The following is a 14,817-nucleotide window of genomic DNA, read 5'->3' on the forward strand; positions in this document are numbered from 1 at the left end:
TGGGGGAACAGCTTGTGGTTTACGGGCATTATGCTTCCCAGCTAGTTGGCTGAAAGACAGGCAGCTGTGTTCAAGCATTTTAATGTGGGGCCAAAACCTGCCAGGATCCAGTGCCTGGAGTTTCATACACCATTTGTGATCTACTCTGGCAAGGACAAGACACGGCGACAGAACGCTCCAGCCACCATCCTGTGCGGGCATGGGCCAGAAGGGGAAGGAGACCTTGAAGGAGAGAGGGCTAGAGGGTGGTACCAACCAGTCCCTTCGGTGCCACAAGTAGAAAGAGTTGCACTGAGGAAGCCCTTTGGAGGGCCCATGTGCCTCTCCCACCTCCTCCTCCTCCTCAAGCGGGAGGAGGCAGAGTTTCTGCTGCTGCCAATGCGCCAGGATAGAGAGATCTCGGCGCGGGAGGAGATGACGCAAAAGGCAGAGCTCCCCCCAAAAAAGTGTTTCTTCAGGACGAAGATGGCGGCAACTTAGCCCAGGGGCCCAAGATGCCTGTGCCCGTCGGGGGCCCCCAGCCAGGCAGTTCCGCCCCGTGCGCCCGGGGACACCGCGCCCGGCGGCAGCAGCGGCGGCAGCCGCAGACCATTGTCACCAGCAGCGGCGGCGGCCCCGGCAGCCTCCTCCTCCTCTTCCTCTTCCTCCTCCTCCTCTTCAGCATCCTCGGCAGCGCTCCGGGAGCCCTGCAGCAGCGTCTCTCCAGTTAGAGCGGAGGGGGGAGAGGAGAAAGAGGAGACAGCGGTGCAGGCATATGTGCCGCGCGGCTCGGGGCTGAGGAAGAGGAGAGCCGCGGCGGCGGGGAGGAAGAGGAGGCGAGGAGTCCTCCCGGAGCCGTCCGTCGGCAGCGGGGGACGCGGCATGCAGCTGTCCGGGGGCAACGGGCTTTTCTCAGGAGGGAGATGGGGAGCTGCGATCTGACCATGCCTGGGTGAGAGGGGGAAAGGACCATCCGCGCAGCCCCGCCACCACCAACTACCACCACCATCTCCTCTCCCTCCTCCTCCTCCTCTCTGCGTTATTGCTCTTATCTTCTGCACGGCACTCCGCGTTGGATGGACTGGGGCTGCTTCGTGTGGTGAGATCAAGGCAGAGCCACCGGTGAAACCCAACAATATCTCAGAGGAAGAAAAAGAAGAAAGAAAGAAGAGGGAGAAAGAAGGGGGGGGGGGGGGGGGAGGAGGGGGGGGGGTAGTGAAAGAGGGAGAGCGAAGGAGCGAGAGAAGGGAAGGCAGGCAAGAAAATACCCCAATCTTTTAAGTCAATGCATATTGTGGTGACACTGGCAAAGGAGCCCTCACGGTGGAGTCGGCCAGGGCTGTGCGTTCCCAAAATATGACCAGGGGTGCTTGGATGTGCAGTCGGCAGTATGATGACGGCTTAAAAATCTGGTTCGCACCCCGGGAGAACGAGAAACCCTTCACGGATTCAGAGAGGGCTCAGAAATGGCGACTGTCCCTGGCATCGCTCTTGTTTTTCACAGTCCTGCTCTCTGATCACTTGTGGTTCTGCGCCGAGGCCAAATTCACGGGGACCGGAGAGAAGGAGCAACCGCCGCCCGAGAAGCCGGAGCCCGCGGAGCCGGAGCTGCTGGCGGGCATGGGGGAGCCGGCGCCCCCCGCGCCCCGGCTCCTCGCCCCCCCTTCGCCCTCCCTCCCGCCCTCCCCCGGCAGCAGCAGCGGCGGCGGCAGCAGCGGCACCAACGGCACCGAGCACGGGCACGGCGAGGCTGCTTTCCTGGGGAACTCCAGTGCCAGGCCCCTGGAGACGTGCCCCCTTCTGGGCTCCTCGTCCCGGCAGTGCTTCAGCGTGGGGGACTCGGAGGAGCTGTGCCGGCAGCCGGGGGGGCCCGGGCGGCCGCGGGGTGCGGGGCAGAGCCCGGCGCCCGGCTGGGACCTGACGGATTTTTACCTTTCCTTTTGTAATTCTTACACGCTTTGGGAGTTGTTCGCCGGGTTGTCCAATCCGGACACTTTGAACTGCAGTCTGGATGTGGTGCTGAGGGGGGGAGGCTCCTGCAGCCAGTGCGTCCAGGCTTACCAGCGCTACGACCAGCACGCTCAGGAGAAATACGAAGAGTTTGAGGTTATGCTTCAGAAATATTTACAGTCGGATGAGTACTCGGTGAAATCGTGTCCTGAGGATTGTAAGGTAGGAGCCCCTGCTGTGTTTCCTGTCCCTGGCTGGCGGGCTGGCGTGCCTCCCTCGTCTGTTGTGGCTGCCGTGCTGCTTGTTTTAGCTGCTTCGGTCTTTGCCCCTGGCGCCGCCGGCCGTTGTTTTTAGGGTGCAGTCGGAGCTGCGGAGGGTGTCGACGGGGAGCCCCCGCTAGCGCATTGCTAAAAGGGAGGAGGAGAGAGGGGGAAGCTTGTAGGAAAAAAAAAAAAAGTGATCCTCCGTCCTCTGGGAGTGCAGCACTGGATTTCCCCCTCCTCATGAATATACGATTGGCTCCGGCTCGGCTGCCGGCTTCCAGCCGGTTGGGGTGCAGTTTGGCGGCAGGCAGCGACTGGGTCTGCATGCAAATGAGTGGGGCCACGGACGGCGGCCGGTGTCGGGGCCGCCCGACGGCTCTGCTCTGCCCGCGGGCCCTCCTGGACCTGAGACGCGGCGGGGTCGGGGATTGGCCGGGGCCGGGGCGGCGATGGGCGCGGTGCCCGGGGGACGGGAGCCTCGTCCACCCGCGGCGGCCGAGGTCGCGCACCGGCTGCTCGGGAAGGGTTCTGTTCCGGGTGGCCCCGGCGGCGGTGAGCGGTGCGGCGGAGCAGGGAAGCTGCTGCCCACCTCGGAAGAGAGGAGTGGGACCGTTTTCCAGGCGCTCTGCCAGAATCTCTGGAGTTGGGAAAGGCTGGAGAACGAGAGTGGATGCCAAGGGGCACCACGGTAGTCCTTGATTGGGAGATGATGGTGACAGTGTTTCAGTGAGCTGCGGCCGTTCTCCTTGGTGCCACTCATGACCTCTCGGAGAAAACTGGAGGTTTTTCTTTTCTTTTGTTAGAAGGAAGTGTCCCACTTTGGCTGTCTGTGGTTGTCTTCTCTCTACTTTTGCACAAGATTAGTTGGCCTAGCTCTCAAGACAGGAAAGGACAAAGTGTTGTCATTGGTGCCGTAAAACAAGTAACTGCATGCTTTCTCCCCTGTATGTTTGAGTGTTGGATGAGAGGTGGGCCAGGAGTATGATTTCTGCTCTGAACTGAATTATAGCAAACGTTGTCACATTATGTTAACTGTATGTCAACCGAATCCTACTTCAGCAGTGGAACTGTATGCTGTAAGTGCATACAAATCACTGCTCTGAACAGAAGGCCTAACAGTACCTTTGTGGTTTGTAACTTCATCTGGGCCTTCTGAAATCATTTCATGGTAATAGTACATGCCTAAAGAATACCATTCACCAATAAGTTGGTGTAATTTGCACACATCTTTGCTAGAAAACTTAACCCACAGTCCCTCCAGGAGCTGAAATAACCATGTTATCTAATTCGATCAAGGAGGAAAGTTGCTGTATATATTCTTCCTTTTTAAACCTAACAAAACTGAAGTAGTTTCATCAGTAATTTTGAATTCCCGATTTCTAGGTTATAAATTGTGTGTATACACGCTCACTTTATATATGTTATGTACTTAGTTACTGATAAAATGTGTTTTATTTCCAGAGTGAATTGGATAAGTAAAAAGAGTATTGACTGTAAACAGATGTCTACTGCTGTTAAGGACATCGTTTCCATTTCAGTGGCTCTTTAATTAGAAGTTGACCGACTGCTCTGTGCTTCCAAATGGGCAACATCTACACGCTTTAAGTGAATTTTTTTGTGTCACAGTTTAGTCTGAGTGAACTTCACCACAAAGTGTGCAGTTGCTCTATAGTATAATGTGGTGTAAAAAGTGTTGAAAATTAAAAGAACAGCAAGTGTACACTGTGTAACAGTTTCCCCTTCAGTGACTGTATAAGGAAAAATACTTGTCTAATGATGGGGAAAAAGCTGTTGACATTAAAACATTGTGTGAAGCATATAAATGAACCATAGAAATGCAGTGCCAGTGACCTACAGTTCTTCGGTTCCGGGTGCCAGACGGTATTGCTCTACGTTTTGAGAATTCGGCCAACCAGTCTGTTACAAATGAAAGGCTGTTGCAGCAGGGTAAGGAAAAAACGTCCAAACCAACCCAGCCCGACAGTGCGTACAGTTCGGTGTTCCCTCCCTCGGCCCGGGGCACGGCGTTGTGAGCGCTGTCCAATGTGCTGAACGGCGGCAACCGCAGCCCGTGGCTACGCTGGAGAGCGGCCGTGCTCTCTTCTATCTCCGTCCCACCTTCGTGCTCCTCGGTCCCCCTAGAGCCTTCTGGTTGATTCTGGTGGCTGAGCAAGCCAAGCGTTTAGCAGGTCCGGCGGTCTGATAGCCGTGTGTTGATGTGCTTGCATCCGGTCTGCCCTGAAGTGTGTACGGGTGAAACTAGAAACTTGAACCGTGAACACTTTGTGACTGTTGCAGTGTTTTGCTGGTCTTTGTTTATGCATAATCCATTTATAAAACTCAATCAGGAGAATAACTTTTTATGTAAGTAGATACTTTTTTTTTTTTTTTTGAGCTTTGGACGTTAGATTTTTCTTAGTTTAAGAATCAGAATAGAAAATAACTTGACATCTGATTATGCGTTTTAAGTACGCACCATTTGGTTGGTTTATGAGGTGAGCTGTTTTTTCTTTTAAACAAAATGCTAAAAATACTGATGTTAGTCAATAGACACGAGTGTAAGCACTGGGTTAATATAATGAAAGTCTTGTTAAATGATCTATTTCTGTTAAAGATATCTTGAGTATAACGGGAGGGTGGCTGCATTTACAGAAAGAGTGAGCTTTTCATGCAGTTGACCAATTATTAGAGATGAGAAAGTAAGTAACATTTACACCAATAACGATCAACCTAAAACTTGTAATTTGGTGTTAATCTCCCCTTCATCAACTCTCCCCACCACCATCTCCCACCCTTGACACATTTCTAACAGTAAAGAGTGAAGACCATGGGGATTTCACAGTCCAGCAAGTTACACCTTTCCAGAAAGCAGTATTGGTTATAACAAATAGTGCATATCAAATTACTTCGATGTACGAGGTTAAACCTCAGACTTTATATTTTTATTCCTTTATCTAAAACGGTAAGAAAATGAACTTCACTTTCAAATTATTCTGTGCTTCACTACATGTATTCTGATCTCTGAAGAATATTTTAAATAAATTGCTTTGCATTGCAGAAATTTGCAGACAGGAGTTGTTTGGATTATCATTTCACATTTAGCTATTCTGCATGGTGGGATTTGGTTTCAGTTTTAATGTATAAGTATACTCTTTATTTGATTTTTTTTTTTTTAAAGAATGCCATCCTGGTGTTACTATTAAACTTCTTACTGAGTTGCATTGGGATTTTTGAAAATTTTGTAGAAAATGCTAAGAATTTTGAGTGTTAGAACATTTGGAATATCACTGGTTTTGATAGTTGCAATAACATGCATATGCATTTTATATTGTTAGGATGACAGTAGATTTATGTGTTGTTTAGAAGTTTGGAATATCAGTATTTTCTCACTATAAATCCATCTTCAACTTATTTAAAAATACCTTTCAAATCTGATGTTTTTATATCTTGTTTTCTTGTCTTGATAGTCACGTCAGTAATGGCTAAACGGTAACTGTAAGGTTTTGAATTTGAATGCATTACATATTCAACCAGATGACATGATAAAGTGTTGTAGCCTTAGTGAATCACTAAAGTAACAGACTAACTGAAAATCTGGATTTCTAGTTTTCTATTTGAAATTTAATTAAGTTTTTTTTTATATATTTATGAAGTTTTGCTTTTGCATATTATACAGTTATGGTTATGTTTACAGAGATTGTTCTTGGCAATATCCATAATTTCTTGGTTTCCAGAATACCATTTTTATATGCGGTGTAACCCAGTACTGTATTCAGACAATTAACAGAGAACTGTATTGGCTTGATGTTGGAAGACACAGTTCCTTGTAATGACTTAGCTTTTTGTCAGGGGAAATACTCAAGTTCTTGTTCTTAAGACAGCAGGCAATCGCTCTGTGGAATAAAAGAAAATTCTGGCTACCTCTCATTAAAATTGGGTCAAATAACTAAGTAGGACATATAAATGTAAAGGTTTTTCTTTTTTGTTTTTTTTTTTTCTTCTTCTTTTTCCTTTTTTTTTTTTTTTTTTTTTTTTTTTTAGGAGATGAAGCTTATGCCTTTGTGAAAAGTATCAGAGGCCAGAGCTTTCTTGGCAGATGTGTTTATTAATGCTTGACCATAGCATCAGTTACTATTTTTTGGGACTGGTTTCTTTAATCCAGTGAAAGTTGAAAGTGTTTAAAATGTGGTCTTCCTCAGTGCTAGTTAAAATATTGAAATGTGTAATTCAGGTAAGTGCATTATAATTAAAATAACATTAAATTAATTCTGTTTTCCTCCTAGAATATAAAAGGAGAAAAATAAAAACATATCAACTCTTTTTATGTCAACATTGCTGAAGAGTGAAGTTTAGCTGAACTCTTAGGTACTCAACACGTACACACAGACCTTTTTTCTCTTCTTATCAGGAATTAAGTATTGTTTAGTAAATTACAATTTGAGGTTTATGATATTGGTATAAGAAATATGTAAGAGGATAGATGAGTTATACTACTGTTTGGTTGGAAACATGCATATCAATAAAGGGTTTCATCACCTAACGTAGATGATACAGTTTATAGGAATGTAGTTCTTCTGTTACTAGTGATTTTTGGGGGAGGGGAGAATCAAAGAACTGTGTCCAGCTGCTTTTATTTGAGTAAGAGGATGATTGAAACTTATTTAAAACAATTAAAACCACATTTGTTCTCATTTATCTGAAAATATCAAACCTTATATGAATCATGACTTTGCCAAGAACTTTTTCCTAAACAGCATATGTAGTCTAATTAGGTTTTGATTTAAACTTTCTCAGTTAAGCCGGCATAAAAGAGCAGATGAGAAATACGAAACCAAAATCTCAAGTGATAAAAGAACCCTTCTGTTACAAAAGGCCGCATAGACCAGCATCTGCCACAAAGTTAGATGTTTCAATTGCACATCTTAATCACACAATATTTCTGTAATATGCAGAAGTGATAAGCTAATCAGAAGAACTGCTTAAAAATTAAACCTTCAAAAATCTGCACTGATGGTCAGCATCTGATACAAATGGGAAACAAACTTTAATTACTAAACTGATGTTTTTTCAGAATGTGTTGAAATATAAATATTTATTTTAAATCTTTTTAAAAAATTAATCATATGCTGTTTTAAAAAAGCCATGATACTTACATGTATATATTTTTAAAAGCGTTGTTTAAAATTCTGTGAAACAAGTGTGACTGTATAAGTTGATGTTTGCATATACTATTTGTTCAGTTGATGTAAAAAAAAAAGTAGAAGTTTAATTATTTTTCTGAACTAATTTAAGATAAATATGTGGATGAATTTAGTATAACTAGTCTTGTAATAGTGCACTGGTATATTGATATAAGGAGCAACGCTGACTACCTACTGACAGACTTTGTATTTTGGCCTGAAATCCTGATTTTGGCAGTCTGCTTCAGTCTCTGGTTTTGAGCTAGATGAATGACATGACACTCGGGGAACCCTATGCACATTCTTGTAGTCACTGAATTGCATAAATGCTTTGTTGGATTAGGACCAGATCTCTTCATTCCTACAGGAGCAGATTTCCCAGGTTTTCTTACCAGAAGTGAGTTCACCCCACCAAACTTTATTAAAGTTTGCATTTAGTTAAACTTACAGATACTCATCCCATTCATAGTGTGGATGGGTACTTCTTTCCTGATTTAGGAAAAAAGGACTGCAGATGACTAGCACAGAGTAGTTGAAGAGGTTTCCACTCTAGTTCAGCAGCCACCATTTAATACTTTATGGTATTAGCTTCACATGGCTAGGGACCTCACGGCTCTGCCCTCAATTTTGCTTTGTTCACTAGTTCTCTTTGCATTAAGCAGTATGCTTCACATGTACCTTGCAGAGAATGCGTCAGTCTTGCTTCTTCATTTGATGTTCTAGGAAAAGTAATCAAAATGCAAATTATAGTTCTATCACTTATCCTGCCTAAAAATCATGTGGTCTATAGTTAGTAATTTATCACTTCAGTCTTGCACTAAGATCCATAATGTGTTTAGATCTGTGAATTGCCTAAAAGGGAAAAAGTAACTTAGAAGCTGAATTCTTAAATATTACTTTTTGAGAAGTATCATTCATAACACCCTGTAAGGCAGAAAAACTAAGTAATTCATCTGAGAAAAAAAAAAAAAAGAAAGAAAAAGTAGATATTGAGGATGGACATCTGCATCAAATACAAAAGTTGACTCTCTTTGTAGTCAGTGGGGATGCATAGGCAATTCTAGAGCATGAGTCAGTTCACAATAAACTGGACATCTAAAAATAGGTCAGATGGATTATGCCCTAAAAGTACCTATTTTCTGTTCATTGTCTCTAAAGAGCACATACTGTCATTTTATCTCTGATGCAAACACCTCCACTGTTGACATCTAAAGTCATATTAGATGAATCCTAACAAAGTGATTTTGGTAAGTTTGGATGAAATTGTGTTCTTAAGCTTGAAAGTTTGTGAAATCCTGCTACTTGTGCTGTCCCACACCAACCTAGTGAAATGACAAGCCTCTCTCACGTCTCTGATAACTGTGCTCTGTCACTGAAGGATGTGTGAGCTATGCAGTCTGCTTCTTAGGGAAAAGAACAGGAAAGGCCCTTGTATGACCTAACTATATTTTTATCACTTTTTTGAGAGAGGGGAGGCCAAGAGCTTCTATGTATTACTTTTCCAGTTGTTATTTCTACTATAACAGTAAAAATTGTAGTTCATCTCCTTAATAACAATTTTTTTTTGCAGGTAAATCTGCTACAGATTATTTCTTTTATTTTCTCATCTCTTTAGAAGGCAGGTTAGGGTTTTTTGGTATATTGTCTATGTGTGTGAGAATTCCTATGTATTACACTGGGCTTCATTTTAATTCTTTAGACCAAATCAGAGGGAACTCCCAAGCCTACCCAATCTCTGTCACTCGGGAGAGACATATTCTTAGACTTTTATGCCACTTTACTAAAATAACCATACTGTACTTTTCTATGTACTTTTCACTGTTCTCTTCTCTTGTCAGAACTGTAGAGCAAACATTGCTAAGTGAGAGCGTGTGATAGTTTGATTTACTTTACAGCATCAATCAGATGAATACAGATTTAGTGAGGCACTAGAGACACATTCTGGCTTGTAGAGAGATTTTATTAATTTGAAGATAATGTTAAAAAAATAACGGCCAGATTTATTTTTGGAGTTGTGATCTGACCTTGTTTGCAAACAGGGCAGATACAGGAAAGACGTAGATTGTTCCTTTAGAGCATGCACATTGAAGAGTTGTATCCAGTAAGCTCTCAGTCCATAATGAGAAAGAGATGAGATCAACACTTGGTATTCTCTCACCCTTCATCTCATCTCTTTCATGCAAACTAGTGGACATTTTTCAAACGCTGTGTTTGAAATAACACTGTTGTAAAGCTTTTTGATGGAAGAACCTAATAGGGCCCTTTGAAACACTGGTCAAATGCAACCAAATTGTTGGAATGAATGGTAATGATAAATGTTGAACTGATAAACTTCAGCAGTTCTATATGAATGTCTTGGTCATTTGAACTGTCTTGGAGATCTTGATGTGAATGTTCACCTTTCATGTAGATTGATGTTGAGAGATCATTCAGAGATTTCATCATTCGAAGACAACTTGCTGATTAAAATCAGTACCCAAGATGATCTTAAGTTGCCAAAACCCAATATGTTTGAGTCTCAATTTTTAGAAATTCTGCAGCAGTTTGGAAGTCACTGTGGATATTTTAACCAATTTCAATGAAATAAGGGGCAAACTGTAGTTGAGAGATTACAAATTGAATAAATATGAATTTTCATTTTGATATATGACAGTGGCATTTTAAAAACTTTTTATTTTTTGCTATTTTATTTAATCTAGGGAAGTCCCTTAGGGAAGCCATTCTATTTCAAATTTATTACAAAATTTATAAAATATTTTTTTTTCTTTTATTTTAAAATGTGCAATATATTATAGTTTTCAGGAGATATTTTCCAGGCAGCAAGTGTGATACCTAGAATGCTTTTAAAATGAATGTTTAAGTTTTGCTGATCCTCAGCATGTTAGATTAGATGTTGCTTTCAGTATGCCTGAACACTTATGTAAATGGTATCTTGGGCCTGTCGACACATTTTGTATCAGTGAAACATCATAATGAAGTATCTTTCTTACATTTTTAAAATATTAGCAATCCAGAACCAGAGAACATTATTTATGAAAGGGAAGGGGAAAAGATAGATTGTCAGTTTTACTTGGAAAAATAGTTTTTTTTTTATTTTATGCATTCTTTAGGACAATAGGAGTGGTTCCAGGGTTTGTTGACTGATGATTTCCTGATCTTTGCTCTTCATTGGTTAGTTTGCTCTCTGTATTTGAGGGGTTACACTCACAGGTTCTTTTCAGAAAAACAAATTTTGTGTGAGATATATTCATTCAGAGACATACTTGGATTTAAAGAGCTGTAAAGGAAGAATTTGAGCGACTCTTAAATGCTTTAAAATCTGTATTAAAAGTTAATTATGTATCTTGCAGATTTCTGTATGTAGTAATAGACAACTAAATAGAAGACCACAAATATAAAACACTTACTCATGTACCCAGCTTCTTCATAAGGAACAGTATATCAGACAGAAAATCTGTTGCTAGCATGGAAAATTTATACTTAACTCATATTAGTTGATTTATTAAGCTCATGAGTCAAAAAAAACATTTTTACAATAACTTAATCATTTAGATGGGTATCTTTACTGTTGTTAGAGTTATGGTTTCCAAGGCACTAAAATGATCTCTGCTGAGACAAATTTTTGTATTTGTATATGTGCACACTGGATTAAAAACCAGACATCTTTTAAAATAAAACCCAGCTTGCAGAAGGAAACAAACAAACAAACAAAAACCCAAAACACAAAAGCAAAACTGAATAAACAATACATTTTTTTAAGGCTACTTTGAAAAAATGTGCTTATAAAAATTACATACAAATTTCCTGTCGGTACTCTTAACATTTCCTTTGCATATGATATTAGTTGAAACTGGATTTCTGTGTAGAAGAGCTTTAGGATAACAAGGGCATTTTATTTATTCCCAGTTGCAATTAAAAGTTCTTATGCATTCAAAGATTTATAACTGACTTTAAAAGAAGATCGCTTCCTGGTGAAATCTGGTATAGCACATCTCACTTTAAAAGTAAATTATTTTTAAAATGAGAAAACTATATATTTAAATTTCGGTGTTGAATATAAAAATGATAAAATTATGTATGTCAGTCATAGCTTTTTATTAAAAGCAGCTACAAAAAGTCCAAAATCTGTGCTTTGGAAAAAACTAAAGCATCTGGAAATTTTCAAGAGGAATATTACTGTAATACCTACTTAGAATACTGATCATTAGTAAATTCCTTCAGAAAGTTTCTGGTGGCTTTCCAGTGGCAGGCGTCTGTACTGATTGCAGCCATGTTAAAGTCAGGCAAGTGGTGTAATCAGTGGAGAAGGATCTGTGTTGTCAGAGCCTAATTCATTTAATTCATTGACATTTTTGTTGTGAAGTAAATTATTCCAAATGCATCTCTTTTGGAGGATTGCAGATTTTATACCTCTGTAAGTACAAGACCATTCTTTCATGTTTTCCTTCCACAAAATGTTCAAGCTGTTAATACTGTGATACAGTGTTTTAAAGAGAGACTGGGCAGTTTTGATAAGAAGGAAGTTGTTTTTTCACAGAAGGGTACAAGTATGGGAAGAGTCCTGTGCAGGGGGATGCCCCAGCCTACACTTCAGCTATGCAGCTGGAGCAGGACCAGGGCTGAAGATACATGGGGATTAGCATCCACTGGCTTGAGTTTCTTCACTTAAAAAAAGGAAGCAAAACAAAAACATAGCCAAAGTCTCGTGGGATGGCTTTTAAAATTCTTCATGCATTCAGAGATGAGAGATGTTCATTTCCAGTCCCATTCTGCTCTGGAGCTAAAGTATTCCTGTAAATATTTCTACACAGAACCTGACAGAACTTGGACCAGTATTATGAAAAAATCGGAGTTTCTGAATAAGGTGTTTTTGAAATATTAGCAAATTGTCTTAAAAGCAGAATTAATTTTTGTACTTTTTTTTCTTTTATGCCTTCTGATAGAACAGTGCTTGGGGAAATGACCCCTATTATAAGCTAAGTTTAGCTAACAGGGTATACTATATCACTGGAGTTTAGGAAATGAGGCTTGTTGCTTTATATCCCAGTTTATTTAGAAGTGCATTATGGTTTCTTTTGTCTTTATTTAAATCGTATAAATGTTAAAGCTGAATCTTATAAATATCCATTTTTTGCAACCCTACTATATTAATGAAATTAAATTATTACTGTAACGATGGCTTTTAAAAATTCAGCAGCTGAGATTGATTCCTGTGACGTGACCTGAGTAAATGTACTGCAAGCCAATCTCTGTATGACAGATGTGAATTTAAAATACTGTTTTATTTTCATTTGTAAATGTAGAACAATTTTCTCTCGTCAGGAATCTACAGTGACATAAGCCAGGATTAACTGGTTTCAATGGCTGTGTCATGTCATTGAAATCAATGGCTTTACTTAAATGTAATAACTGTTGTGAGAGCAGGAGGCACATGATACACTTTAAAAGTCAAATATATAAAATCAAAGGGACAGATTTGATGCATACTGATTTGCCTTACAAGCCTTACTACAAAAAGCAATATAAGGAGTGCTTTGAATGCTCATTTCTTTGTCTTTGACTGACGTTACTGATTTGTAATTATTGTCAGATTAATGTTTTTTTCCCTTTTCTTTGTTGTTGTACTTGATTCCGTTCCCTTATTCTATTGATTTTTCAGGCACACTATAGAAAAATATTATGAGCTTAACTTGTTCACCTGTCCAGGGGGGAAAATCTTGAAGAAGACAAAGCAGAATTAATTTGCCTGTTCCAGCAAAGAGTGTAGGTCATCTACCGGGGTTAAAAGGAGAGATGCTGATCAGTAGCATTGCTCATTTAAATCCAGAGAAGCTGCTTTGATTGCTGTAAACACACTCTGTATTTATGCTGGTATATATACTGTTAGAATTTAAGCATAAGTTGCAGAATTGATCAAGTAATGGGAGTTTTGCTCTCTAGTACATTTCAACATTCATAAAAAAAGGTAGTAATTTTAACAATGACTCAAATAAGAATTACAGATATTGTACACATACGTATGTATAGATATGATACATATATATGTGTGTGTGTCTTTACAGAAAGTGCAACGAGGAAGTTAACTGAAGTGGGACCAAGCATCTTGGAGAGGCTAGGACAGTCCTGAAAAGTGCTGAAGTATAGGCTCCTATGGAAATCTTTGATATGTCCTGGATTGTGTAACATTAGGGAACAGTTTAGAGGAAAATGTAACAGTTGTTTCTAAATAGTCTTTTCCTTTTTTCATTCACTGGTTTGTTTTCCGACTGATCTGGAAATGTGAATTATTTCTTTCGTCAAGACTTCAGAAAAGGTCCACAGTAAATGTGGAGTATGCAAACAGTAAATTGCTGATGTCATAGCCAGGATGTGCACTAACCCTGTTTTGCATTGGTCTTTGCAACTCCTTTGTAGAGAGGCTCCATGTGTTTGGACTGAAATCTGGATCAGTGGTTGGAACAAAACCACCTAAATCACCATGTATCTCTGCTACCTAATACTAATAGATTATCAAAGAAGTTAAATCAAGTGTTCTGTTTTCTTAATTGGAATATTTTAGGTTACTTTTGTTTTTGCTTCTTTGTTTCTTCATTACATAATGAAGTTCTTTGTGGGGTTTTCTTAAGACTAGGATCTTTCGATTGCTGTGATTGTCTGGGAGATCAGGTTTTTGTTACTGTTGTATCATCTGAGTTTTAGTTTTTTTCTGAAATATTTATATATGTTATCTTGTGCAATATAACCATGAATTACAGTCACTTCTGAAATATTTATATAAGCTTTTTTTTTTTTTTTGCAGTTTCCTGTCTACTTGGGTTTTTTTCTGTTTGATTACTGGAGAAACATTCCTCCTTATATTTTGGTATGAATGTAAATATTTATAGCATGTTTTTTTTTTTTTTTATAGCTTTTAAATAATCCTGGTTTGAAGAGAGCTGATATTTGGGATGGAAGAGATCTTTTTCTCCTTTTATAGATGGTTAGATCTGCAAGAGGAAGAGATGACATGTTTTACAGTTTGCAGGAAATATTTACATGTCAGAATTTTACCAGACTCAGGACTGGAATGGAAGACCAGTAGGCTCACAGGGAGGAATAAAAGATCTGTGAATATCAGTAAGATTTTTTGGGTTGCTCTAAATTTGTGGTGTACAGGATAGAAAATGGTGTTTAAGGTATGTATGGATAAAGAGATGTTTGAAATGATTTGATGATACGTTTGAAAGAGAAACAAAAGACCTGAAACTTTTTTTTTTTTTTCACTTGCAAGTGATGGTGCTATTGAGCGACTCAAATATTACAGTAATTTGGCAATGCGGGGGGCCCGTAGCATGCAGTGCATCATGTGGTGCACCTGTTATTCCTCAAAGGGCTGGTGCTGCTTCAAATTCATTTCTTCACTTTGTGTCTTAGTAGAGCTAAAAGGCAACTATTTATTTATTACA

General features: G+C 40.3%; 1 protein-coding gene across 1 annotated transcript in view; it reads left to right on the forward strand.

The window, feature by feature from the left end:
- The first annotated feature begins 1,335 nt into the window (after positions 1–1,335).
- Positions 1,336–14,817, forward strand: part of NALF1 (NALCN channel auxiliary factor 1) — a 477,589-nt gene continuing 464,107 nt past the window's right edge. Inside the window, exon 1 of the mRNA XM_065677949.1 lies at positions 1,336–2,151. Within this exon, the coding sequence (XP_065534021.1) occupies positions 1,336–2,151 (816 nt within the window). The remainder of the gene's footprint in view (positions 2,152–14,817) is intronic.

Source organism: Lathamus discolor, chromosome 4 (assembly GCF_037157495.1).
Source record: "Lathamus discolor isolate bLatDis1 chromosome 4, bLatDis1.hap1, whole genome shotgun sequence".
Taxonomy (NCBI): Eukaryota; Metazoa; Chordata; class Aves; order Psittaciformes; family Psittacidae; genus Lathamus; species Lathamus discolor.